Source organism: Aptenodytes forsteri, unplaced genomic scaffold (assembly GCF_000699145.1).
Source record: "Aptenodytes forsteri isolate BGI_AS27 unplaced genomic scaffold, ASM69914v1 Scaffold2, whole genome shotgun sequence".
Lineage (NCBI taxonomy): Eukaryota > Metazoa > Chordata > Aves > Sphenisciformes > Spheniscidae > Aptenodytes > Aptenodytes forsteri.
This window is the reverse complement of record NW_008795695.1, coordinates 7,776,746-7,803,059: the sequence shown is the minus strand read 5'-3', so window position 1 is coordinate 7,803,059 and position 26,314 is coordinate 7,776,746. Positions and strand designations below refer to the sequence as shown.

The following is a 26,314-nucleotide window of genomic DNA, read 5'->3' as shown; positions in this document are numbered from 1 at the left end:
GTTCATCAGAAGGGCTTTGCCCTTTGCAGGCTTGGATTCTCCAGGAATTTCTATAGGTTACAAATCACAGCCCGGTCACTCGTAAGGGTTTTTCCTATATCAAAGACTTCTGAATAACTTGGAGCAGTTGCCAATCTGACTAAAGGAAAACCAGGATGGATTGCCCTGTGGGTTACTTCTGTGTTCTGGAGCGCTTCAGTCTTTGACATTTAGTTTATATCACATCTGATTAAGTCAGTTACCCATTTTCATGTACTTCTCTTTTTTTTTTTTTTAAAACCAACAAAACCCTTATAGCAATGTCGTTGCCTGAAACAAAGTGACATCATTCACCTCTGTTAGAAGTTGCGTTGCACCCAGCACTTGAAACCATGGTCTCTGAAGCTCTTGCTTTCCTAACCTCATGCGCCTAATTTCGGCTGTTTTGCTTGTGTTCTGGTTTTATGCAGACTAATGGCCGATCGAGTGCTTGTGATTGGCAGTGGAGGGAGAGAGCATGCGCTGGCCTGGAAGTTGGCCCAGTCCCCACATGTAAAACATGTGTTTGTTGCTCCAGGAAATGCAGGAACAGCTGACAATGGAAAAATTTCCAATTCAGGTAAAAAGAAAAAGTACCGGTTTTAAATTTGATAACTCGACAAATAAGTTGTTCCATTCATGGATCTGCTACTGTGAAAGGATTATTATTATTGCTGTTTTTTAAGGTTCCGGGCATGTGAAATAGATGGTAACAGTTAAGAAATAAAAATGCCTGAGCAAAACCTTGTGCAGCTACCACTCATTTTATATGATCTCTGTTGTGATAGCTAGTTCTTTGGGTTCGGGGGTGGAGGATGCTGCTAGAAGTCCATCTGTCCAATGCACGTTCCTCCGGGAATACAGCTTGGGATAGCTGCAGTGGTTCCTGCCTCCCAGCAGCCTAGCAGGGAAGGGGTGATGGTTTCTCTTGGTACGCACTGCAGTTCAACAACTGGTTGGTGAACAGCTGAAAAGTGCCTGAAGCAAATGCCAGCACCTAAAGTACTAAATTCATTACTATATTCTCAGAAGTGCGTTGAAGCCCTGTGGTCCCTACAAACTTTGATGAGAATACTTTCTCACCTGAAACGTTCAACTCCAGAAAAACATTCATTCCTTTGCCTTAGTGACCTTAAGAAGCTAAGGTTATTTTCAAATGTTTCTCTCTTCATACTGACTGCCTGTTTTGAGCTTCTAGCTTAACATGTTAAGCTCTGACTGGCTGTAATTGAAACTATTTGTAGTTATTAGTTTTGAGAAATCAAAGGTATTTCAAATTGAGCATCCAAAATTACGTGCTGCATTTTAAAAAAGTACTGGTCTAAGGTGCTTGCCTGGAGGCACACAGTGAATCAGTACAAAACCAGGGGTAATTACTCAGAGATTCCCGTCTTGTGTGCTTTATATAACAGATCCTGAATTAGGTACTTTAAACAACCGACTTAAGTTTCCACTTTAAAACATGTGATAACATACGGAATTAAAGTTAACATAGTATGCATGTGAACGTGAATTATATACCTCAATTTTCTGCATTCGTTTTTGTATGTGAGTAAAATCCCTTTTTGTTACCATCTCGTGTGGAAACATGAATCCTGTCAGATTCTTGTACAGCAGGTAATTATCATACTTAATTCCATTAGAATGCTTAATTACAGGCTGTTTAAATAACTTTGTCCCTAATTTCTTTGACTAGTCACAGTATCATAAGTAGTTTTTTGTTCTATTTGGTCTCTGAGGAGAGGGCCCAAGGAAGAGCCTGACAGGAAAGTTATACGTTTCCTTCTCATCCCAGAAAGTCAAACAAAAATCTTTATCCTTGTGCTAAATGGAATCAATGCCAGTCTGTATGGCCTGCAGAATGTTAATTTCAGTATTTTTTCGCAAGCGGTGTCTTTTAAAAACTGCTGTGCTTTTCTCTCACCTTGTTAATCCATAAAAAATACTGCACCCTCGACAGTGGAAAATATTTGAGCATGTGCGTAATAATGCTCGAGCCAGGTCCATTAAATCTACCATGTGTACTACAGTCTTTTTTTCTAGACTGTGGCCTCACATGTACTTTGGGAGACAAATCCTCAGCCAACCAGGAGATGGGAAGGATCTAGAATTTGTGAAGAGTTTGACTTCTTTGGTTTTTAAGGAAAAAAATCTTATCTGCTCCAGCATTTTAGTCCTACCACTGGGGTCTAGATTTTAACTCAGGGGAGAAAATGGAAAACAGCTTTACAGAAGCATGTGAGCCCTATTGTATTGTGTGAGCCTGGGCAACAATGTCTGTGAAACTGCTACCATTGTTTCTGGTTTTTTGGTATAATCAAGATTTGGCTCTGAAAGTTCATCCTCCCTTCATGGTTCATGAGATTGCCTTTAATTAGCATTGCAACTCTGGTTCTCAGATGATTTCTGAAACATACAAAGGTGAGCTTAAAATTATAAATAACCTTAAATCCTTCAAACCTTGCCTGTATCTAAGTCAAAAAAAAGTTTTCATGGTTAGAGTCAGTAATTGTTTCTGACAATAAAGACAGATTTAGGTTGAGTGGCTAAATATAGGTTTATATTCAATTTATATTTAATTAGCAGGGCAATTTTGGTGCCAGAAGCTTACAGAATGGCTTGCTGAATCCAGAGATAGCCATATGCGTGTCTGTGAATGGACTTTAGCATCCTGATACCTCCTTCCATCACATTTTAGCTCTCAGTGTAACATATGCTCTTAACTTTAAGCTCTAGCTTTGAAAACCTTGGTCCAAGGTCCTTCTGTCTGGTTAGAAAGGAATGTTTAGCTGTTGTTTTGAGAAATGAAACACAGCTACAAAAATGTCCCCTTTCAGTCTACATCCTGAGGAAAATTATATTTGGGGGGAAAGTTAAAATTGTGTATTAACAATGTGATTTATTTCATTCCATTTGTTACTACGACATTTCCACATCATGTAATTCTTGTGCCATATTCAGTGTTCACTATATAAATATCTCACTAACAGATCAGGCCTGTGGCAAGAAAATTCGGGATGAAAAGTGCAATCACCTTACGGGCTCATTCCTTTCCTTGCTCCCCTTCGCATGGATTGATCTTGCGGGGAACAGGGATCGTCCCTCTTCAGTGGCCCACCAGAGCTCCCACTCTCTTCAGTCAGGATTTGCTGTTCTCCGGCTGCTTTCACAACAGCCCCATGGGACTGAAAGACAATATTGACCTTTATGTTAATCAGTACTTTAAAGCCAACCGTGTTATGCTTTTGGTTTTGCTCTCTTGTGAGCCAGAAGTCAATTGGAATAAATTGCACATGGAAGTCAAAGGCCTTTGCTTCTCCGTACTTACAAATGTTGGTGGAACAAAATAATTGAGCTGTTGAATAGGTATCAAGGAGGTAATTTTTATTAGTGTTCCGTCAGGTTTTTTTCCCCCACTCCACCCAAATAGGGCAAATCTATAACCAAAATGTAGGTTTCAGGTAGTTGCTTTTATGCCATCTCTTAGGCAGAAATGACTGCTTCTCTTGTGGAAGCAGGCAGTTTATTCGCACAGGATGGCAGGAGCACAGCGGGCACCAACACAAAACGCGCAGTGTCTGTTTGTCCAGCAGAAGCTGCTGTATCACTGCCTCTCCTTTCTCTCTCGTCACTTCCCCAGAAACTAGCTGGAAGAGACCATCAGCTCCTGGCGTGCTTGCCAGTACGGTCACTAACAGGAGATCACAGACAAAACTTGGAGCAAAGTAGTCCAGCTGCGAGGCGGGGCTGTGCTGTGCTGTACCGTGCTCCCTTCACCAGCTTCGTGCCCTGATGTGTTAGTCTCCTCCCCGCAGGGGCAGCCAACCCACACCGGGCTGCGCTCACCGCTTTTTTGGCTCTCTCCGGGTTCACGTTCCCGTCCTCTGTAGACCTTGGCTTTATTTATTCGTGATAAAAGCAGTGGAATTGCATTGCCTTTGCGTAATTTTTTATCATGAGACTTGACATTATTGTCTTTAGTGCAAGTTTTTTCTTTTGTTTACACAGTTTTTGGCGTTCCAAGTATCGTCATATTAAGTGTTTGTTTATGGAAAGATAACGGTCCTAAAAACCTAAGACCAAATATTCTTACCCATAATTACAGCACCTGCTCTTACTAAGTTCAGCCTAACGTAAGAAAAAATGTTCAGATTCCCCTTTGTTTCAGTGGGGTCACAGTTTAGTGCGGCAATTTTTAGGTGGCACTACAGAAAGAAAGAAAAAGAGAAAACAGTTGCAATCCCACCACCAGCCACTTGTTCCTGTCCCCTACACCGTGCTGGCACAAACACGTGTAAAGCTTCATGGTGACCCTACTCAAGGAGGGGACTGGCTGAAAATTTTTTTTTTTTCCCCCTTGTGAGTTATTTTTCACTTGGATCCTTTGCAATGTTGCTTGTGCCGGCAAACAGGATGTTCCTAGAGATGAGAACCATTTACTGTATGACAGTGTAGGGGAACCCAAACTTCTTTTCTCACCTTCAAGAGCAAGGTCGATTTACAATGCATGTCAAACTGCTGCCTTTGCGTGGGGGTTTGGTGGTGTATTTTGGTCCAAGCCTCGTGTGTAAGTCTTTATATTAGTGTATGCCTCACTCTTCCAGATTCACAGTGACCTGCCATTCAAGAATGTGAGTGGTGGCAATGCTCCTTCAGTGTTATGTGGTAAATAAGTACTAAGCAACAGTAATGAATGCAGTCTTACCACCCTTTTGTATCTTCCACAGCTGTTTCAGTCAGCAATCATGCCGCACTTGCCCAGTTCTGCAGAGATCAGGAGATCAGGCTGGTTGTGGTCGGTCCAGAGGTACCTCTTGCTGCTGGTAAGAGAAAGCAAGCTAAAAATCATAGCCTTCATAACTGAGGAAGAAAAGTAAATTTTAGTCCCCATCTTCTGTGCACCACTCAGCAGCATCAGAGTGTCTTCAATAGGAATGGAAACAGATCCTCTGTGGCAGTTTCCCTGAAATTCAGGGTTGTGCTGTGATGAAAATGAATTTCTGAAGGGTATTGTGTGAGCAATGTAACAGTTAAAATATCCTTAAATGTTCAGTTTCTTCTTAAGTGCTTGCAATTAGTAAAAGAGGTATCAAAGTGTTTCCATATAGGAACCCTAACTAGAGTTTTGATTTTCCTATGGAGTTTTCATTTTTTGAAATAATAATAATTTGGGACTTGGTAAAAAAAAAACACATTTATAAACATTGATCATTTTTCTGGTTTAACCTTTTACACGATCAACAGTTGTCATCTTCACAAAAGACTAATGTCGACTTTTTAGCTAAAAGCTATAATAAAGCAAGGGGGGATTGTCATCTCTTACCAAATGCAGCAGATCTTCTTAGCCCCAGATATTGCCGGGTTACCTGTTCCTGATTACAGTGAAGAATGCATCTTTTTTACCATCCATCTGGTAAAACAGGCACTGGATAGATATACATATGGCTTATCATTCCTGACATACTTGTTCCGACAAATCAGTGCATCTGTGGACTTGGACTACATGACTCCATAAATCATCTGATGATTTATAAAATTTTTTTGTGTTGTCATTTTTAGGAATTGTTGATGACTTGACAGCAGCTGGAGTAAGGTGTTTTGGTCCAACAGCAAAGGCAGCTCAGCTGGAGTCCAGTAAGAGCTTTACCAAAGCCTTTTTGGATCGTCATGAGATCCCAACAGCGAGATGGAAATCTTTTACTGATCCTAAAGCAGCATGTAGCTTTATCAACAGGTAAAATACTTGTCATTTTAGAAATATTTTTTTTACAGCAATGTACAGTGTGCTAGGTATCCAAAACAATCAATCAAATGATTACTAATGTATCAGTACTTTTGGCTGTGATAGAACGTCTGTAAAGGTTTTAAAGGATAATCTAATGTGACACTATCACACTGCAATAAGTCTGATAACTAAATGGTTCTTATTTACTGCTCTTCAATGAAAATAAAGTTCAGTGTTCAGTTTACAGGAGAATATAGGACAAGTTTTTTTTTTTTTCAAATTGCCTATTGTGGAAACCCAGCTTGCAGTCTGATAGTCGTATGTTCTGCCTTCTTTGTACTTTTTCTCCACAAATATAAATTTTGCATTGGAGGCTTACTCAGCAAATGATGATCTACTCATCAGAATACAATCCAGGTGACCCAGAAATGATACAACAGTAAATTATTAAAAGGAAAGCAACCTTTCAGAACAGTAATGAAATTTAGTGGTGGGGAAAAAACAGGAAGCAGAAATCTTTTACAGGCCCAGCATAACAAGAGAAGCCCGGTTTTTCTTTGTGTGTTATTCAATTAGGTAAAGCGGTTGCTATGAAAACTGGTAAGTATTTTGATCTTTCAACTATTGAAATGTTCAAAATGCCTGCAAAATATATTTGCAATACAGAGTGTTTACTGTTGAATCTTCTCTATCTTTGAAGTGCAAACTTCCCTGCTTTAGTTGTTAAAGCTAGTGGCCTGGCAGCTGGCAAAGGAGTAATTGTGGCTTCAAACAAGGAAGAAGCCTGCAAAGCTGTTACTGAAATCATGCAGGTGAGTAGAAATGTCATGCACTATCTGGAGGAGTTCTCGCACAAAATAAGTTGTTAACCATCTCAGAGTCTCAAATATATTCTTTACGTAATGCGAATTTGGCTAAAAGACATCAAATCTTTTACCCATTATTTGGACAGCTATGAAGCTCTGTCGTATTTATTGCTTGAGGCAGGGTACTTTTTCTTGGCATAGTTCCTGTAGGCTAAAATAAAATCATTCTCTGCTGCAATCAAACCGGTACTACAGTGCTGTAATATTAACACCATGATTGAGCTGGATTTTGACAAGCAACATCAAGCTTTAGGACTCCAGTCACACAGCACTTAAATGTGTAGTAAAATTCCAGTGGAATTATTTCAAGTTAAGTCTATATTTAGGTAGGATATTCAACAAATATATTAGGACCATTAAAATCTGAAGAGAAGCAAAATGAAGCAATTTCATCTGAACAGTTAGGAACATAGAGCTGGAAAATAAGACACATACAGGTCAGGTCCTCAGCTGGTGTCAGCAGCACAGCATCTTACAATTCAGTGGTGCTATGCTGATTCATAGGAGACGTTATCTGACACACTTGTATTTCAAGAGTCAGAATATAGGGTCTGCACTCACATTTGGTTGTGTGCGTATGTGTGTGTATGGTTATTGGACAAATACATGTCTTAACATGTGGCCCAATGTCTTGAACAAAAAAAATGTGTGTTAAAGAGTCTTATAGACCCAGAAAATTATCTTGTCAGTGTGGGTTGGTGGTTCTTAATTGCCTAAATATGCAGTCAGTGTTCAAACATTTCATTGGAATATGAAAATATTGCCCCCTTCCAATGTATTCTATAGAATTGCACTTTCTTATAAAGTAAAAGTTCAGATGATAGACTTGACAGTCATTGCTATTACTCTCAGTATCATGGGTCCAAACTTCAGAAGGTAAAGCATGAGGAATTGCTCAGTAAGTCATAAATATCATCTGCAATTTAGAAATATTCGAGCATAAAATCTGCATTTATTTAAGAATAAACAGAAAAGAGGAGCAAAGATTTTACCATTGCTGACATATCCAAGATGGAGAATGGATTAATAGTCTCAAAACCGTGCTGCATTTTTTTGCTGTTTTAAAAATAGTTTTTCTTGTTGCATTTTGAATATTTTGAAATAACTGAAACAGAACTTAAGAGGTTTTGTTTTTACTGTAGGATAAGACTTTTGGCACAGCTGGGGAAACTGTTGTTGTTGAAGAACTTCTTGAAGGAGAAGAAGTTTCTGTAAGTGTGCATCTCACTGTAACGCTTTGATTATACCTGTTCTAAACTATTTAGGAAACACTATGTAAGTACCTACAGCAGGAATGTGTAAGATTTTATTACTTAAATTAAAAATAGTTATCTGTTTATAAATAAAATTGTATTAATTAAAGACAGCTGTGTTAAGAACCAAACTTCCTGCAGTCTGTTAAAATAATTCAGATTAAATGAAAATAACTCAAAACAGTAATCAGCTTGTTGCCAAATGTAAAAAAAAATCAAACCTTAAAAATTTTGAGTTTCATTGAGCGTGCAGTTCTGTGTTATGATTTCTCTGACAGCAAAGGCAGTATAAGATGTCCCTTCCCTTCCATATTGCTACCTCTTCCCTGCTGTGCTGTTGATTCAGTTATACTAGTTAGCTGTTTGTGAAGCTACAACCTAAAGACCTTTTTTCAAAGAAATCAACACCACCACCTTGCATGTTTTCTGTGTTCTGGTTTAGAGCCTGGTGCCATTTGAATCAGTACAAGTAACAGGATGGTGAAGTGCAGAGCAAGGCAAGGAGTGGTTGGGAGTAAGGGAGGATGGAGACTTTCTTTAATCAGCTTTGCTGATGAAGGGAATGTTGAACTGCATCATGAGGGAGCAGTAAACTCCTTTGGAGCAAGGGAACAATCAGCTCAAGACGGGTGCAGGCAGGATCCTCTTTAACCAGTTTCATTGCCAGAGAGATTGCAATGTGGAAGTGCACCCGGGGACGAAGGATCGGGAACCAAAGGTTGTTGAATGATTTGACATGTTGCTTTACTCTGCAGATGTAGAGAGAACATTTCCTTCATTTTAAGCTGATTCAGCTCCTTTGTTTAAAAAAGTGTATCTGATTTAATTAGCAGAGTGTGAAGGAGAAAAGGAGAATTAGAGCCTAGGTTTTGAGGTGGCAGGGGAACTTGACACTTGCATCACACAAAATAGTACAGCCAAGTACCAGCTCAGGTTCCCGAGTCCTGGAGCTGAAATTGACTTATGCTGGATGTTGTGAACATTCATCTTGGAGGTGGTGGTATTTATAAAGTAAGCAATCATCTCCATAGTCTGGTTTCTTGCCCGATATGAAGAAATTAGACGTGTAGATATTGGCCATCCTTATTCTTTCCTGGTTGGCTTGACCTTTTTACGAGCTAAGGGGTCATCCAGATCTTCATTCTCTGGTGGAATATATGTAATGCTCTTAATTAGTCCTTAGAATACTATCAGACTTACTGTAATATAACACAATAATATAAACACGCAGTTGAAAGGGTTTTTTTCTATGATGACTGACAACAATGAAGAAAAAATACTGCTTGCCTTGCCTGTCAAAATAATTCATCTTGCAAATGACTGTAGTTTTTAATATATTATGGCATTTTGGGGTTTTGTTGGGGAATCCTTGCTTGTTTTTTAATTAGCATTATAAAATGTTTTTATGAGTACTGCTAGCAGTAGTCCAGATAGTGAACATCATCATCCAGTTACAGAAAATGCCAGCAGGCTTGTTATTATGTTGCCTTGCCTGTCAAAATAATTCATCTTGCAAATGACTGTAGTTTTTAATATATTATGGCATTTTGGGGTTTTGTTGGGGAATCCTTGCTTGTTTTTTAATTAGCATTATAAAATGTTTTTATGAGTACTGCTAGCAGTAGTCCAGATAGTGAACATCATCATCCAGTTACAGAAAATGCCAGCAGGCTTGTTATTATGAAGATAGTGAGGATAAACGTTTCTGATATAAGTAATTTATAAATAATTCAAAAGTAAATAGTTTTATACAAGGAAAACTTGCCTTGCCTGTCAAAATAATTCATCTTGCAAATGACTGTAGTTTTTAATATATTATGGCATTTTGGGGTTTTGTTGGGGAATCCTTGCTTGTTTTTTAATTAGCATTATAAAATGTTTTTATGAGTACTGCTAGCAGTAGTCCAGATAGTGAACATCATTATCCAGTTACAGAAAATGCCAGCAGGCTTGTTATTATGAAGATAGTGAGGATAAACGTTTCTGCTATATAAGTAATTTATAAATAATTCAAAAGTAAATAGTTTTATCAACAAGGAAAAGGAAATCTTGAAAGGAATGTAATGCCTTCCTTCCGGGGCAGGGGGGAAGAAAGGGGAGGGAAGAAGTAGCTTCCATCATAGAGTATTTTAATTTTTTTTTAACCTTTTGAGTATTTCTTTTCAGTACAACTACTGATGTTATGTTACAATTTGTTATATGTTACATGAAAGTTAATTTCTGTAGGAAGGTCATATCAACTGAGGCACTGCTTCCTGAAGGAAAAGGGAAATGTTTAGAATACAGTAGTTTGTTTTATCAGGGAGACAGAATTTATACTCTAAAATATCCGCTTGCAGCACTGAAAATCAAATATATTTGCACTTTTTGCGCTTTAATTTTAATTGTACACTGGGGTTTTAATTATTCTCCTTGTTTTCTAGTGCTTATGTTTCACTGATGGCATCACAATTGCTCCCATGCCTCCAGCCCAGGACCACAAGCGATTAATGGATGGAGATGAAGGCCCTAACACCGGAGGGATGGGAGCTTATTCCCCAGCACCTCAGGTAAAAATGTATTGACAAGGAGATGTTTCACTAAAGCTGTACTACAGCTCTAGTATTGAAAGCATGTGTGGATTTTTAGTTCCACCATGATGAACAGGAGAATGAAGAGAGTGGGCTCTTGTGGATGGAAAGAGTTGCCTAAAACAGACATAGTCAAGTGAAGCCCATAACTTAAATTTGTTTCTCTGAAGAAGAGGATATTTCTACTGAATTACTTTTAATGATAAAGGTGGAAGTGTTATTTCTGCAACCTTGTATTTTGATTGGGTTTTTAAGTGTTATGAAATACTGGTTGTTAGAACTAAGTGCTTAAAACCACATTTTTATCTTGTGCCAAACTAAGCTAATGATGAGCTTATTCACTTGCTGTACCTCAAGGTAGTTTGGTTTCTGTTTGGCAAGGAACTATTTGCAAAAGAACTTACTTTGCTTTCTATTCACCTGTGTCATCAGAGATTTTTCTTTTTTAAGTTCAAAAAAACTATAGGTTTTGTTCGTATAGAAAGCTATTAATCTTGTTTATTGAATAACATTTGATCACTGATCACTATACTTTCCAACCGTGATTTGTCTTTGGGAGGCCTTACCTAAATGCCAGTACGTCTGTGCAAATGGTTTGTTCCAGTGAAGCCAGTGGGATTGCTTGCACATGTAGATCTAAGCACGGAAAAGTGTCTGAAGAAATGCAGACGGTTGTTTTAATGCTGTGGTATGTTGTCTGAGGAGAGAGGAAAAAATATTAGCTTTCTGTTGTATGAAACATTTTGGAGTAAGCAAGAGACCATCCAAGTGTTCTGCTTGGCTCTTAAAAACGCTAGCCATCACAGTAGGAAAAATCATGCGCTCCCTTTTTACAAACACTGTTTTCTGATCCTGTTTTATTAGATTTCTAAAGATTTACTGCAGAAAATAAGAGATACTATTCTTCAGAAAACTGTTGACGGCATGAGGAAAGAAGGTGTCCCCTATTTTGGTATGTACAGAAGTTTGGGGGTTTTAAGCATAAGGAGAAAGACAGGTTTTTTACTTTGTCCTCTTTATAGGCCTAACTCACACTGTAAGTTAAGGAAGATAACTTTGATCTATTTGGAAACTGGGTTTAGTATCAGTGGCTTGATTTAGAGTCCATTGAAATCAATGGATATTGTTTCATTAACAGTGGATAAGTAAGGAAGTACTTGTCAAGTAAGGAAGAACAGAAAGGACAACATTTGAAAATAAGATGCAAAATTGTAACCACAACTATTTCTGCCTGATATATTTTTAACATTTCTAAAGTGTTAACATCGTACCTTTAAATTAACACAGGTGGCATCCTTTTTAACACTGTTACGAATAGATTCAAAACAAATGACCTATGCAGTTGCTTAGATAGCTTTTTGTATAATTTTTTATTCCAGGTGTGCTTTATGCTGGATTAATGCTTACCAAAGATGGACCTAAAGTTCTAGAGTTTAACTGCAGATTTGGTGACCCGGAATGTCAGGTGAGTTATTTTATAAGTGGATACAGTTTGCCATTATGGGAGGAGAAAGTCTGTTACCATCTACCATTATTCTTCGCTATCTTTTGGATGAATAATTAGCTAATTGCACTGAGATTTAAAATATTTGGTTTGTTTATTCAAGACAGAAGGTCTGTTATGAAATTGTTCCATTCCAGAGAAGATTTCAGCAGGTTATACTCAAATATGGGCTTTACAAGGTTAAGCTTGAGTGAAACTCAGCACTTTCCTATCTTTTCTGGAATGGAGTTGGATTTTTTTTTTTACTTTATTAAAGAAGTAAACACTTCTTTTCCCTACTCGCTGTTGACAAGTGGAACAAAACCCTTCATTTGCGTTCTTCAGAATAAATAGGGTTCTTTGGCCTCTACCTTTGCCCCTCCATATGTAGCAGTTCTTTCACCCATAGAAATTGTCTTCAAGGAAGAGTGTTTTTAAAGGTACATAGATTATGCACAGTATGTATATATGTGTGAAAATATAGTATATGAGCATACTTATTTAATGTTATTTTTAGTTGCATTAGTATTTTTAAAAGCTCAGCAAAGAAAATGTAACAATGTACATTGTTTTCTTTAATTTGCTAATCTATATTTTTGTAGGTAATTCTTCCACTGTTGAAAAGTGATTTGTATGAAGTTATGCAAGCGGTTATCAATAAAAAGTTGTCCAGTTCCATGCCAGTTTGGTTTGAAGACAGTGCAGCTGTGACGGTGGTCATGGCTAGCGAAGGGTATCCAGGAACATATCCCAAGGGTCTGGAAATAACAGGTAAATATAGCAGGAGAAACTGCAAAAATCTGATTCCTCTCCTGTCCTCTCTCCATTCTCTCTTTTGCTGGATGAAGGTGAATCAGTGTAACTCAGATTTATAGAAACTTTAGATCTTGTGGTTATGGGTCAGCAAGAGGCGACTGAATTTTCACACATCAAAGTTTACTGGTAATGCACCCGTAGCATTTTCAAATCTCCGCACTGTATTGTTAAGTTCTGCAGCATTTCTTTAATATGTGTTACAGTAAAGTAGTTCTGGGCTGATCACTGATTGTGATGTTGATGCTGATGTGTTTTGTAGTCTCTATGTCAGTGAAGTATAAAATCCAGCTTGAATTAAATGTTGTATGCAGATGTTTCAGCAAAATACCTCTTTCTGTGTCTCTGAGCATAAAAGTAGCAGACTTGTCTCTCCTCAAAATGTAGTTTATACAAATTTATTCCTATTCCCCAGCATGATCACCCTGAATTCGATTGTGGTTTCTAGACACAGTCAGTAAGCGCTGAATATCTATTCATGTGTAATTTAATAGAGAATGTTCTAATCACCTGATTTTTCTGCATTTATTTTATTGAACAACAATCACAGGACTTTCTAAGGCTAAGCAACTAGGACTGGAGGTGTTCCATGCAGGCACGTCCCTAACGGATGGCAAAGTGGTGACTAGTGGTGGAAGAGTCCTCACAGTAACTGCTATTAAAGAGGATCTAATGACAGCACTGCAAGAAGCCAACAAGGGAGTAGCAGCCATACACTTCAAGGGTGCCATTTATAGAAAGGACATTGGTTATCGGGCTATAGCTTTCCTGAGACAATCCAGGTAGATATTTGAAATACTTGAAATGGAAATAACTGGTGTAAAAGGGACTTAAAGACATCACTAGTTTACATTAATAAACTGATGTTGATACTATGCATAACTCTGGACAAGTTTTAAATAGCATCCTTGTGAGCAATCTAAGCAAGACCAGCCAAGGAAGGAACAGGCTTTTTGATGGCTCTCTCATCCATGTTCTTATTCTCCCAAGTCTGAGTTAAACTACAGTGACCAGCACACAGGAGTAACTTGCGGTGTTGCTCTCTTTGTCATGTCTGCTTTAGGGAAGGTGAACTTCTGGGTCTTAGGCTCTAAACCATAGCTTTTGCTCTAGATTTATGTTGTCCGTAAGTCTAATATTAATATCATTAAATGTATGTACGAACAAAGTTTGAGCTATTTTATTAGTTTATTGTAGAGTCTTCAGAAATGGTTAAAATGGTCTTGAAACACCTACCTTGCTGGGATATGCATTTTAATGAAATAGCTGGCTAACAACATGGGTAGAATTTATTCCTCCTTTTATTATTATTCCTTTTATTTTCACAGTATTCAGTTTAACAATCTTGAGATGGTGTGGGTGCGGGGGTTTTTTAAAGCAGTGTGTCCTACTGTCTCTCTAATGTTATTGAGAGATTCTTGCAGGTTTTTACTCATTTTTACCTAATATGAAGCATATCTGCCTGCCTAGTCTCCAATTAGCTCAAAACATAACTTTAAATAATAGGTTATTTTGTAGTCTATGAAGCATATTAGTAAGAGTTTCATTTTTGCTGACAGTGTATACCAATTAGTATATTGTAAAATTATGGTCAATAAACTTACTAAATGAACAAGGGCGTTCGTATCTAGTCTTCTTTCTCTCTCAACTACTGTGCATCTTTTGAGAAATTTATGTGAAAACATGTAATTGGTATTTGTATTGCAGTAAAAAAAAATCAAGTCATTGTGTGAGGCAAGAGAAGAAGGTACTTTAATGAACAGTTCTCTAAATCACTGAGTTCATGGGCCACGGCCAGCAAGTTTCTTGGCTGGAGTGCCTGTATGCTGGGAGGATCCCTAGCTTGGGAAGGAGACTCCTGGGAACTGTTTACAGTCAGCACCTGTTTCAGTGTCCTTGAGTCTGCACCACCTTCTGCTCAGACTTCCTAAAATTGGAAGAACAGACAGTCAGGCACGCTTCACTTTGGACTCTGTGTTGCACACAGTTAAGGAAGGGTGGTGGTTGGCTCGGTAAAGTTGGGGATGCACCTCCTCTTAGCAGCTTTGCAGGATTAAGTCCTATGCGTTTCACTTTGTGAAAATATCCAGAATATTTATTTAATAAAAAATATTTTAGAACGATACTGTCCTTTTAAAGAGTCGAAGTAGATACCATGCTTTTAAAAATAAGGTGAAAATATGTTGAATATTCATCATGTTCAGACTGAAGGGGCCTGACTGATCTCATGTTATTGCAGGCTAACACTTCCTTGACTCGTATTCACAGACTGTACAACTGCTTCTTATAATTATTTTCCTCTTGCAAATTTTTGAGCAATGATATAATGTGAGTGCAGAGATATCTGTATTTTCCTGGTACCACAGCTCTTTGGCCAGTTTTGTTGTACATGTCCTTGTTAATCAATAGTGTGCTTCACCCTTAGAATTTAAACCTAATACTGAATCACATCAATAAGAGAGCTAAAATAGGTATGAACCTAAAATAGGGATGCACCAGGTAGCCTGGTTCATGCTACTGACAGTGTAGAAATAACAATTGCTTAACTGGAGTGAGAGGTGTTTGGTACAACTAGTAATTAGAAGTCACTAAACTCACTATCTCCAAAATGAAAAGGTCCCTCTGTAAATATGATATGATACTTAATGTCTCCAGTCGGTCATATGGACGGACAAGTTACATACACCAGCCTGCAGTAAGGGTATTTTCTGTATATAAAAGAAAAACCCGGAGCTTATGGACATTTCTTTCTAGATTGCTAAAATGGACCTTAGGAACTCAGTTCTTTTTAAATAAACTTAAAAATACATACTTTAAGAGAAAGTCCATTTAAGTAAAAAAGAAGTGCAGTTGGTTTGGTGGTGGTATCATTCCAGGTGATAAGGAGAGGCAACCTTTAAGCTACAGTTGTAAAGCTCTCAAAGCATCACAGAGGACTGTTGATTTGTGCGATACTTCTGTTTTGAAACGCTAACTTGAGCTTGATCCTACAAGGTGCTGAGGTGGTCTGATTTAGCAGTGCATTTTTGTCCACGTTTTGTTTTGAGCGTAGGAACTATACTACTGATGCCTCGATATCCAGACCAGGTATTCAAACCTTGCAAAATCAGATCCGTTATTCCACCTATTTTACCTTGTTGTTGGATTTTCTTTTTTGGTTGGTTTTTTATCTTGGTATTTGACTGGATAGCGTATGATGCTGATGCTCTGATGCTGTCTTCAAGATACCTGGAACTATTTGAATGCTGCTTATGGCAAACTCTCTGTGGTGCAAATCCATGACGTCTTGTTTCTTTGGTGTAATACTCCCTATCTTCAGGTATATGCGTGAGGTCAGGTTCCAAACAGCAAAAAGATTAACCTTTGAGCCATTGAGCCTGCCTGAAATGAATACTGCAATACTTAGAAATCATTTTATATGAGCAAAGTTACTGTACAAGCGGGAAAATAGTTGTACTTGACAGCAGAATAGGATTCTGAATGGTTAATCCTCTTAGTGATGCAATGATGTAAAGAAGTAAATATTATTTTAAAATATATGTTTGTGCATTTAGTAATCAATTGCCGTAACATTTTTTTAACAATCTTTCAGAGGCCTGACTTACAAAAACAGTGGGGTCGACATCGTAGCAGGGAATGCTTTGGTTCAGAAAATTAAACCCCTAGCTGCAGCCACATCAAGGTCAGGTAAGACTTGTACTTTCTATTCCTGTTTTGGTCAGTTCATGGCAATGAGGCTTATCATTTGATCTTGATCTTGATACAAAAGCTCATATTTATGTGTTCTGCGTGTTTCTAGATTACACAAGAAATATCTGTGGTAAGCAAATGCCTGTGATTTCTTAAAAGTGTACTTTGTTAAATTTACAGATTTTCTTCTCAAAATGACTCTACACTGTATCTCCTGAATGTCATGTGTATTAAGGACCCTAGAGAATGCAGTTCAGCACTCTAACAGGTTAAATGCAAGCAAAAATCCTACCATTTAGTGCTATTTTTGATTACATGGATTTCTTGCACAGTGAACTGTACAATTTTTGTAGATAAATGTTCAGAAAGGCGTACGAGATGTAGAATTCCTCAGAGATACAATCTATTACTTGAGATAGATATGGAAGACACATCTTTTGCTTGGTTAAAACAGAATCAATTTGCCCTTTTTTTGTTGTGATCTCAGGCACATCTTGCTCTAGCAAGTCCTTGTAATCCATTTGATAGATTTAAAATATCAGTCATGTATACAATAACCCTTTAATTTCAAATTAACTGAGAACCTTCAGATAACGTCAGATGTACATAGAGAGAAAACTATATATAGGCACAGACACACACTAGTACAACTAGTCACTTCTTAGCATTCATAGCATTTTCTACTCATGTTTGTTTCACTCTTAGGATTTAACCAATTTTAGTTTTAAGGTTACCATACTTACCTATCATAACCAGTCTTAGGAACAAGGAGTCTTAATGTATGTTGTGGTTTAACCTCAGCCGGCAACTGAGCACCACACAGCCGCTCGCTCACTCTCCCCGCCCCTGGTGGGATGGGGGAGAGAGTCGGAAGAGTAAAAGTGAGAAAACTCGTGGGTTGAGATAAAAACAGTTTCATAATTGAAATAAAATAATAACAATCATAATAAAAGAATATACAAAGCAAGTGATGCACAATGCAATTGCTCACCACCCGCCGACCGATGCCCAGCCAGTCCCCAAGCAGCGGCCCCCCCGGCCAGCTTCCCCCAGTTTATGTACTGAGCATGACGTCACATGGTATGGAATGTCCCTTGGCCAGTTTGGGTCAGCTGTCCTGGCTGTGCCCCCTCCCGGCTTCTTGTGCACCTCCAGCCTTCTCAGTCGGTAGAGCATGGGAAGCTGAAAAGGCCTTGACTAGTGTAAGCACTACCTAGCAACAACTAAAACATCGGTGTGTTATCATCAACATTATTCTCATCCTAAATCCAAAACACAGCACTGTACCAGCTACTAGGAAGAAAATTAACTCTATCCCAGCTGAAACCAGGACAATATACTCCAAGTAGCAGTATTAATAAAGCAATGAGGAATTTCAGTTGGAAAATGCCTAGTTATCATCTTTTCCCAGAAAGCAGTGGGCTTCAATCTGTTACCACAATTCCTTTTCTGTTTTTCAGAAAAATACTAAGTGCAAGGGGGAAATATATCAGTCACAGTAATTATTGAATGTTCAATCACAAAGTTTTGGATTTTTAGCCTTAGGTAATAAGGAAGAAATAAGACAAAGCAAACTTAAGAGGATTAGGAGCTCCCGTGCCTCTGTGAAGAGGCTCTAGAAGCCAGAGAAAAGTTTCCTGGTGACAAAGCAAAGTCATGTTGACAGATACCGGAGAGAATTTTTGTTGGAGATCCTGGAGAAACCTATGAAAGTAAAAGTTTACTATTTTTTCCTGTTTTCTGGCTGGCAGGCTGCAATGCGGAACTTGGAGGCTTTGCTGGCCTCTTTGATTTGAAAGCAGCTGGTTATGAAGATCCTATCTTGGTCTCTGGAACTGATGGTGTTGGCACAAAACTCAAGGTAATGTGAAAATACATGTAAAGGAAGGAAAATAGCACAGAAGGGAAAATGCTTAATCACATCATTAATATTTTAACAGAAAATATCAGTTGTCTTTTAAAAATACCTATTTGTATTTCTAAAAAGGGAATGAAAAATGAAATTGCCCTCCTTCAGGCAAAAGAATTACATATTCATTTAACTTCTGGCATGTAAATAGCCATACTTGAAATGATGCTTAAAATATCTCATTTTTAATATTAAGTACTAAGGGACTCCATTTCATTAAGGTAGAAAGGTAGAATCTCCACCCTCAAAAAGATTACTCATGGGGAAAAACATTTAATTACACGGTTGCTATTGTGTTTACGCAAGCTGTGATGAAACCCTTTCCAGTTCAGTCTCCTTCCGTAAAGTGCCTTTTGTACTTGCCAATTAAGAAAATAACAATTCCTAAAATAAAACGGTAGGAGAGGCTCACAGAGATGATAATAACTGAAGCTGCTCCTCAAAAAGCAGCTAAGAGGAACAGCGTGATTTTGATCCCCTTCTTCCATTGCAGACTCTCTGCTTGCGTTTCAGTTTCTCAAAGCTAACCAAGGGGTTCTCTCGCTGTGTTTTGCAGATCGCACAAGTGTGTAAGAGACATGACACCATAGGTCAGGACCTGGTTGCCATGTGTGTCAATGACATCTTGGCTCAAGGAGCGGAGCCCCTCTTCTTCCTTGACTATTTTGCCTGTGGCAAACTTGACGTTGAAGTGGCTCAGGGTGTCATTGCAGGAATAGCTGAAGCTTGCAAAAAGGCAGGATGTGCTCTTTTGGGTATGAACGCTCTTCTTTGAAGGATATGAAAAATCTTATGCAATCTCTTTATAATTGGTTTTAATGTGTTTGTTTTCCTGATCTATTGAAGAATCTGAGAGGAGTGAAAAAAAACCCAAAGCTTTACATGTCTTTGCCTTCAGAGAACGTAATCTTCTCTACCCACTGGAAGGAGACGGTACTCTACAAATGTTGCCATTAGCTCAGGAAGTTGCATATTAATTTTCATATTTGTATCTTTTCATTTAACTTTGTAACTATAACAGCTACCTAGAAAACTAACAGTTCATGTATTTTAATTCTTTGTATTTTTCAGGTAAATTTTAAAACATGCCAAATACGTTTTTACCTTATTTTATTTTTTGTTTGTTTATTTTTATCCTTCATCCTAAAGGAAATCCTCAAGTTTTCCTCTAGAAATAAGATTTATATGTGTTACTGTGCGTGCACACGTCCCCGTGTGCGTACATATTATCCTTTGAACCTGTTGGCTGATTTTAACTAAATTTGACAGGAAAGGTAGAGATCTCACAGCTATTGTGTTCCCACAAGCTTCATAAAACTAGAAAGCCAGAGAATGTCCTTACGAATGCAACAAAAACTTCAGCTGGAACTCACTACTTAAGACAGAAGTTAACCACAAGACAGAAACATAAAAGAAACCAGGTTTCGTTAGTTACAAAACTAATAGCAAAACCATTTGTCTACTGAAGACTTGCTGAAGATTCATTTCACCAAGATCTGCATGTTCTAAGATGTTAAAACTCAAATTTAAACATTTTCCTTTTCAGCCCTGTCATACAAGTACATAATACATTTTACTAACAAATTATGTCTGTATTCTGGTATACAGTAATCTAGTTAGCCACAAAAATGATAAAATATTTCACTTCTTGAATCTTAAAAAATACAGCTTTAAAGCTGTTCAACTCAATAAAAATATTTCTAGGTCAGTGAAAAATGCTTTCTTTTGTATAAGTCTTTAGTTGAAAACAGGACAACACAGGGTTAAATTTTAAAGTGATGAAAGCCAGAAAGTTCAGTTTTCTCACATAGTTTTCATTTTTCCTTCTTTTTTTATAAAAGCGGACATAGAGAATTACCATGATTTTTCAAAAAAGATCTTTAATTTGAGACTAAAAATGATAGTTCACGCGTGTCACTTCAGGTACCACTTTATAATTGGTAATAATGTAGCTCTTTCCTTTTTTCCAATTGTTTAAGAAAGTTAGTGACAAAAGTCTTTTCTAAGTGGGAGCGTGTCATTTTGAGGTAGTTTGCAAGCTTTGAACAAGAGGCTATTGATGTTACGGTTTTGTTTTTTCTGAATGACTGTTAGTCAGCTTTATATTTGTCTTAAGGTGTTCTCTTAGTTTACCAAATATAATCAAACCATTCATACTTCAGCATAAGTACATGTTATGTGAAATCTTGCTATGAAATTACTTACTGAAATGTCAAGATTTTATTCCCAGTTGGAAGACTTAAAACTACAAAGGGCTTTGGATGTTGTAAATTAATTACCAGAGAATAATTTCTCAAAACTGTAAATGGGTTAGTAAATATCTTTTTGTGCTAATATAAAAATAAGTCCGAACTCATAAATAAAACAACCATGATTTCTTCCCCAAATTTCTGGCACTCTCAGAAAAGAAGGGACAGAGATGGTGTAGTTACTCTGAACCTAAGGAGGAAATGCTTTTCTGTAGCCTGGATCATCAAAGTAAATTTCAGTTTGGGCTCCAACTTCACACAATCATTTCACTGTGCATTCACACAGCATGTATACCTGTCTTTGTATAGTATCACCTCATAAAAGTCTCGTTCGAAGCGTGTTCCTAAATTCCTACCTTGCATTTCTGCAACTGCTGAATATTCAGCTCAACCACCTTAAGCTCATCACACCACTTGATAGCGAGGTACTGAAGGGCTTATCTACATGCTTGCTTCTGCACAAACATTATTAAATACAGATTTAAACTAATGTATCTAAGCAAATGAACTTTGATTTTAAAGTTGATTGTAGCAAAGTAATGTAGAAACCTGGAAAAGCTTCCAGAGAATCTGGTACTGAGCAGTGTCAAGCACTGAGCGCAAGAGCAGCTTCCACCATCACCCAGGTAAATTTGGAGCCCCTTCAGGGACACTTCCTGGAAATAGAAGAATTTTGTATTGGATGAAACCTGGTGAGTGCAAAAGAGAAACAAGACAGTACTGGTCAGCATGTTGGGCAGAGGTCATAATATAATGGCAACTTAATCGTTGTCCAGTTGTTTTCTTGTAGCCGTTGTGACCAGCAGAGGGGTTTGAAGGAGAATAAGGAGATGGCTGTGAGGATAGCTGGGGAGAGTTTCTCCCCGGTATGAGGGGATATTGTGAAGATGCCTGTTTGGAAAACTTTGGAGCGAGCAGTAAATGCTCATTTCATGTACCAAACACAGCAAGTTCCCCTCTCTAGACTGAATGAGAGCGTGGCAGGCAGAACACAGGTCTTTAACAGCGAAGACCATCAGCTTATACCTGAAGGGCAGTAGGGGAGCCAGTATGGTATGTAGAGAGAGAGAGAATGCTGTCTGAGCAGTGCTGTGCATTTCCGTCCAAGCTGGGAAAATCACCTTTTCAGACTGCACTCTGAATGAGGTCAGCCAGATAAAACATGGTTTTCAGGACAAAACAAGAGGATGTTCTAATAATCAGGATGTAAGATAATAGCCTAGACAACAGTTCATGTGCACGGATGGGTAGGAAAGGCTCTCTTTTAGAGGTGTTCTCTGAAAAGAGTCTGTAAACCTTAGATGTTCAGAGTTGGCGTGATGATGATGGCCAGGATGTGGGCAGGAGTGGCAGGCGGGATAGTGCTATATACAAAATCTTTATGAAGGCAAGTGAGACTAATAGCGATGTCGTTCCTTTGATGTGCCTGTATGAATTTCTTGTCTCTCTTGTATCTTGTAGGTTTTTCATGGAGAATATTAAACTTGGCAGAAATTTGGAAATATGAAGCACTAAATATATGCTTTGATTTTAAAATGTGAATGCACAGCAATTTGATACTGGTTGTCGGAGGGAGGGAGGGAATGTTCTTTCCCAGTTTTTTATTGCTTGTTCAATTGAAGGGCCTGTGACAAACGTGTTTTTAATTCTTTTTAATGTTCGTTTATCTAACTAAAAACCCTAGTCTGTTAATGCCTTATGAGTTTAGAACTTTGAAAAACTGCATGCCTACTGGTCCCAACGGTTTTCCAGCACCCCCTTTCTCTTTTTTTGGTTCCCACAGGAGGAGAAACTGCTGAAATGCCAGGCATGTATCCACCCGGAGAGTACGACCTGGCTGGCTTTGCTGTCGGAGCAGTGGAGCGAGGGCAGATGCTGCCCCAGCTGGAGAGAATTGCTGATGGAGACATGGTTATCGGAGTAGCTTCTTCTGGGGTTCACAGCAATGGGTACAGCCTTGTAAGGAAGATTGTGGAAAAGTCATCGTTCGATTTCTCTTCTCCAGTTGGCGTCTCTGGTGATCAGACATTAGGTACCACTTGTAATGCAGTCTCTTGCATTGTGACTTGAACTTCTAACAGGCGAATGTCACACAATTGTTTTGTCTGTGGGACAAAAGCCTTTGCTTTTGTAACTTTTCTAAGGCACTAAAAAAATATTCCGTTCTTGAACTTGTTCTTGTCTTCTTTTTTCCTCTGAATCACATATGCAGGAAAGAAATTAAGGGAGGGGGATAAATAAGTAATTGTATGCTAAAAAGGGTAGAACATTGTGTTTTTCTCTGTAGTACAATGCTCATTAGTATCCGGCCAATTAATATTTTCAGATTTCCTCAATTTTATATTGATTAATACTTCTTTCTGTGCTGTAACTGGTTTTCTTTCATCCTCTTTCATCTACAGGCGATCTCTTATTAACCCCAACTAAGATCTACAGTAAGACTCTGTTGCCTGTCCTTCGCTCAGGCCATGTGAAAGCCTATGCCCACATCACTGGAGGGGGCTTGCTGGAAAACATCCCCAGAGTTCTCCCAGAGTCCTTTGGTGTCGTTTTAGGTGAGATAAAAAGAAAAGCTGTAGAAATATCCGCATGTTAATATGGATTGGGGGAAGCTGTGTACATGGGGCCATGTCAACTGACTTGCACGGTAAGATCTAGACTTGCCTGTCTAGAAATAAGTTCACCTTTTTCTTCATTGTTGCTGAATTTCTCCTTGTGCCTAAAACAGAGCCAGTCAAAACACTTTGTAGTCTTAAGACTGCTGCTCGCTGAGTTCACTTCCCCTGATGGTGTTTGGGCTTGGATTTTTTAGGAAAATCTATCCATACTTGCAAAAATAAAACAACTTTAAAAGCAACCCGAAGTGAGCTGTCACCATTTGCAATAACCTCCAAAATTATTGCTAATTAAATGACACTCATGAAGTCTTTGATTAGCATTCAGATATGGTTACTAGGTCAAGTACATCTCATGCTGTTTGACATACCTTAATTAATCCTCACCGCAATCTCATCAGGTATGCTAGAAGTAGTATTTCACTTACGGAGAAAGTGTAGTATGGAAAGGTAAGTGACTTACTATAGGTTGTGCAGTGTTCACTGGGTTGTAGAATAAAATAAGGCAACTAATACTGAGTTTTGCACTCCAGAACTGCATGTAAATAATTCTTCCACTTGTCACTTAAGCAGTAGTCCACAGTGGACACTAGCATATATAAATGGGGGTAATGCCATTGGGTTAATACCATTTTAAATATAACATGACGAGAAAGAAACCTGCTGTCTTTGGCGTTCCTTTACAGTGGCTTGTCCAGAAGCATTTCTTGTGCTGCTGTAAATCATCCTTACCTTGTTGGAATTGGGGGCAGTGTGAGACTTCTGTGACAGTTTTTAAGGCTATCGTTCTGGTGCGATAGTTTCTCTAGAAGCAGAGTTGTCACCTTCAGGAAGAGGATTTTCCAAAGCCTGCCTCAGAGCCCGTTTTGAATTACTGATTAACAGATTGCAGTGGAGCAATATGATTAATTTCCTCCCAGAGTGACACTTCTTCCTACTCCCAATCTTGTTCAGTAAGGAAGGAAAAAACATCTTGTTTCCGTGCATGGAAGCTGATTTCATTCATGCTAATGCTGCTGTGGGACTTCGTGCTTTCCGTCCAGATCTTGCCTCTTAATGCTGTAATAATTTTAGTATTTGTCCATTGGTAGTGATTGCCAGTCTTCATTTGTATTTTCAATTCTCTTCAGATGCTCTTACCTGGAAGATTCCTGAAATCTTTTGCTGGCTCCATAAAGAAGGGAACCTCTCTGAGGAGGAGATGACTCGGACATTTAATTGCGGTATCGGTGCTGTCTTGGTAGTTCAGAAGGAGCTGGCTCAGCAGGTCCTCAAGGACATACAGAGACACGAGGCAGCCTGGCTGATCGGGAAAGTTGTCTCCCTACAAAAAGGTTATTAGATTTTTCTTTTCCTTTCCAAAAAAATGCAGATCTAGATTCCTTAGCTGGTGAGTCTCCATGGAGGTTAGCTGAAAATCTCTTAATTGGCACCTCCATGGCTTTTTTGCACAGGGCATTAAAATGACGGTCCTCATGACTTCAGTCTTAGTTCGTAGAACATGTGCTTAGCGATGTCAGATGTCACCAGAACTATAAATAAATAATGAGAAGTAAAGCAGTGCCACTAATCTCTTTTCATGTGTACTATTCTCCTCTCTCTGTTTCTCCCTATATTTATGTGGTGTTGTTTTTGGTTTTTTTTCTTGTACGTGTTCAGGCTCTGCCCATGTTAAAGTCCATAATATGCTTCGAGCCTTGCAAGCAAATAGGTCACTGTCTGTGCACAGCCATATCCAAGGCAAAATCCAGTTAAACAAAGTGAAGGTTGCTGTCCTTATCTCTGGAACAGGTGAGAGTTTATATTCTTTACTACAGTGTAAAACAGGCTGTTGAAAAAGGAACTTCAGCTCAGATTCAAAATCTCTTCAAGTCCTTGCAATTCTCCGTGGAAGCTCTGATAGGCTTCTAGCAGGCTTTCAGTAACAGGCAGAATAGGTTTTGCCCTTGGATTAGTTTCAATCGCAAACAGAATGATCTTTAACCTCTGCTGCAAACTGACTATGAATTGCATCTGTGTTCATTTTATCTACAAATTTCTGCATGTCTCTAGGTTCAAGCAACCCCTGCATTGCACTATAGGGTCAGCAGCATTATTTCACAAATAGATCAGAATTTCTTCTTGCCATATAGGCGCTCCCAGGGTTTCCAGTATTCTCATTTGCTAAGAAGTAGACCGTTATTCCAATTACAAATTTCTGCATGTCTCTAGGTTCAAGCAACCCCTGCATTGCACTATAGGGTCAGCAGCATTATTTCACAAATAGATCAGAATTTCTTCTTGCCATATAGGCGCTCCCAGGGTTTCCAGTATTCTCATTTGCTAAGAAGTAGACCGTCATTCCACTTCCAAAAATTACAGTTTACAAATTTAATTGCTAGTAAAAGCCCTGTAGCCTCCAGCTGTCAAATTCAGTTCCCAGTAAAATCAGTGAAAAAAGGATTACTGTTGACATCAATGTGTTTTGGATTGGGTCTCACCTGTATTGCTGCTTATTTAAAACCTCTTCTAGCTGTTAACTATATTTATTCTCCAGGAACGACTTGATATTCATTAATTATTTTTTCACTTATAGGCACAAACCTGGAAGCCCTCATAAACAGCACAAAGAAGCCCACCAGTTTCGCACAAATAGTTATTGTTGTTTCTAACAAAGCTGGTGTGGAGGGGTTAAGGAAAGCTGAAAGAGCTGGTATTCCTACAAGGGTAAGTGTTTCTCATCTTTTTAAAATTAGCCATCATTAGCTCTGACTACAGCAGGAAGGTACTGTGAGACAATGAGTTTTACTAGGGTAGGAGATGGTTTGGCAGGAAGCCTTTAGCTTTTATTTCTTGGTCTGTCATGAACTTGTGCCCTTGGGCAAACTACCTAACTTGGGAAGGAAAATACTTTCTTTCCTCCTTTTCAGAGATGTTGCTAGCAATCCTGAGGGTTTTGGGAACAGTCATTGTATTAAACCAGCACAAAACTTTGACAGTTACAGTTGAAACTTTGCCATTTATTCAACTGCAGTGCATTTGCACTAAAGCTATTTTATCTGAATTTAATTTTAAAATTACATGCTAAACAGACACGGTAGTTCGTTTGAATGAAATAGAGAGGTCAAACTCAGTGGGACCTTC

The 26,314-nt window shown here is 38.4% G+C and overlaps 1 protein-coding gene across 1 annotated transcript in view; it reads left to right on the top strand.

Annotated features, from left to right (window-relative positions):
* The first annotated feature begins 453 nt into the window (after positions 1 to 453).
* The window catches only part of GART (phosphoribosylglycinamide formyltransferase, phosphoribosylglycinamide synthetase, phosphoribosylaminoimidazole synthetase), a 33,155-nt gene continuing 7,294 nt past the window's right edge, over positions 454 to 26,314 (top strand). The window contains exons 1-18 of the mRNA XM_009282957.2: positions 454 to 598; positions 4,746 to 4,841; positions 5,578 to 5,752; positions 6,444 to 6,555; positions 7,752 to 7,820; positions 10,286 to 10,411; positions 11,297 to 11,384; positions 11,812 to 11,897; positions 12,518 to 12,686; positions 13,279 to 13,510; positions 16,321 to 16,415; positions 18,170 to 18,279; positions 18,884 to 19,082; positions 22,360 to 22,608; positions 22,979 to 23,131; positions 24,322 to 24,525; positions 24,851 to 24,982; positions 25,767 to 25,897. Coding sequence (XP_009281232.1) covers positions 454 to 598; positions 4,746 to 4,841; positions 5,578 to 5,752; positions 6,444 to 6,555; positions 7,752 to 7,820; positions 10,286 to 10,411; positions 11,297 to 11,384; positions 11,812 to 11,897; positions 12,518 to 12,686; positions 13,279 to 13,510; positions 16,321 to 16,415; positions 18,170 to 18,279; positions 18,884 to 19,082; positions 22,360 to 22,608; positions 22,979 to 23,131; positions 24,322 to 24,525; positions 24,851 to 24,982; positions 25,767 to 25,897 — 2,571 coding nt within the window. The remainder of the gene's footprint in view (positions 599 to 4,745; positions 4,842 to 5,577; positions 5,753 to 6,443; positions 6,556 to 7,751; positions 7,821 to 10,285; positions 10,412 to 11,296; positions 11,385 to 11,811; positions 11,898 to 12,517; positions 12,687 to 13,278; positions 13,511 to 16,320; positions 16,416 to 18,169; positions 18,280 to 18,883; positions 19,083 to 22,359; positions 22,609 to 22,978; positions 23,132 to 24,321; positions 24,526 to 24,850; positions 24,983 to 25,766; positions 25,898 to 26,314) is intronic.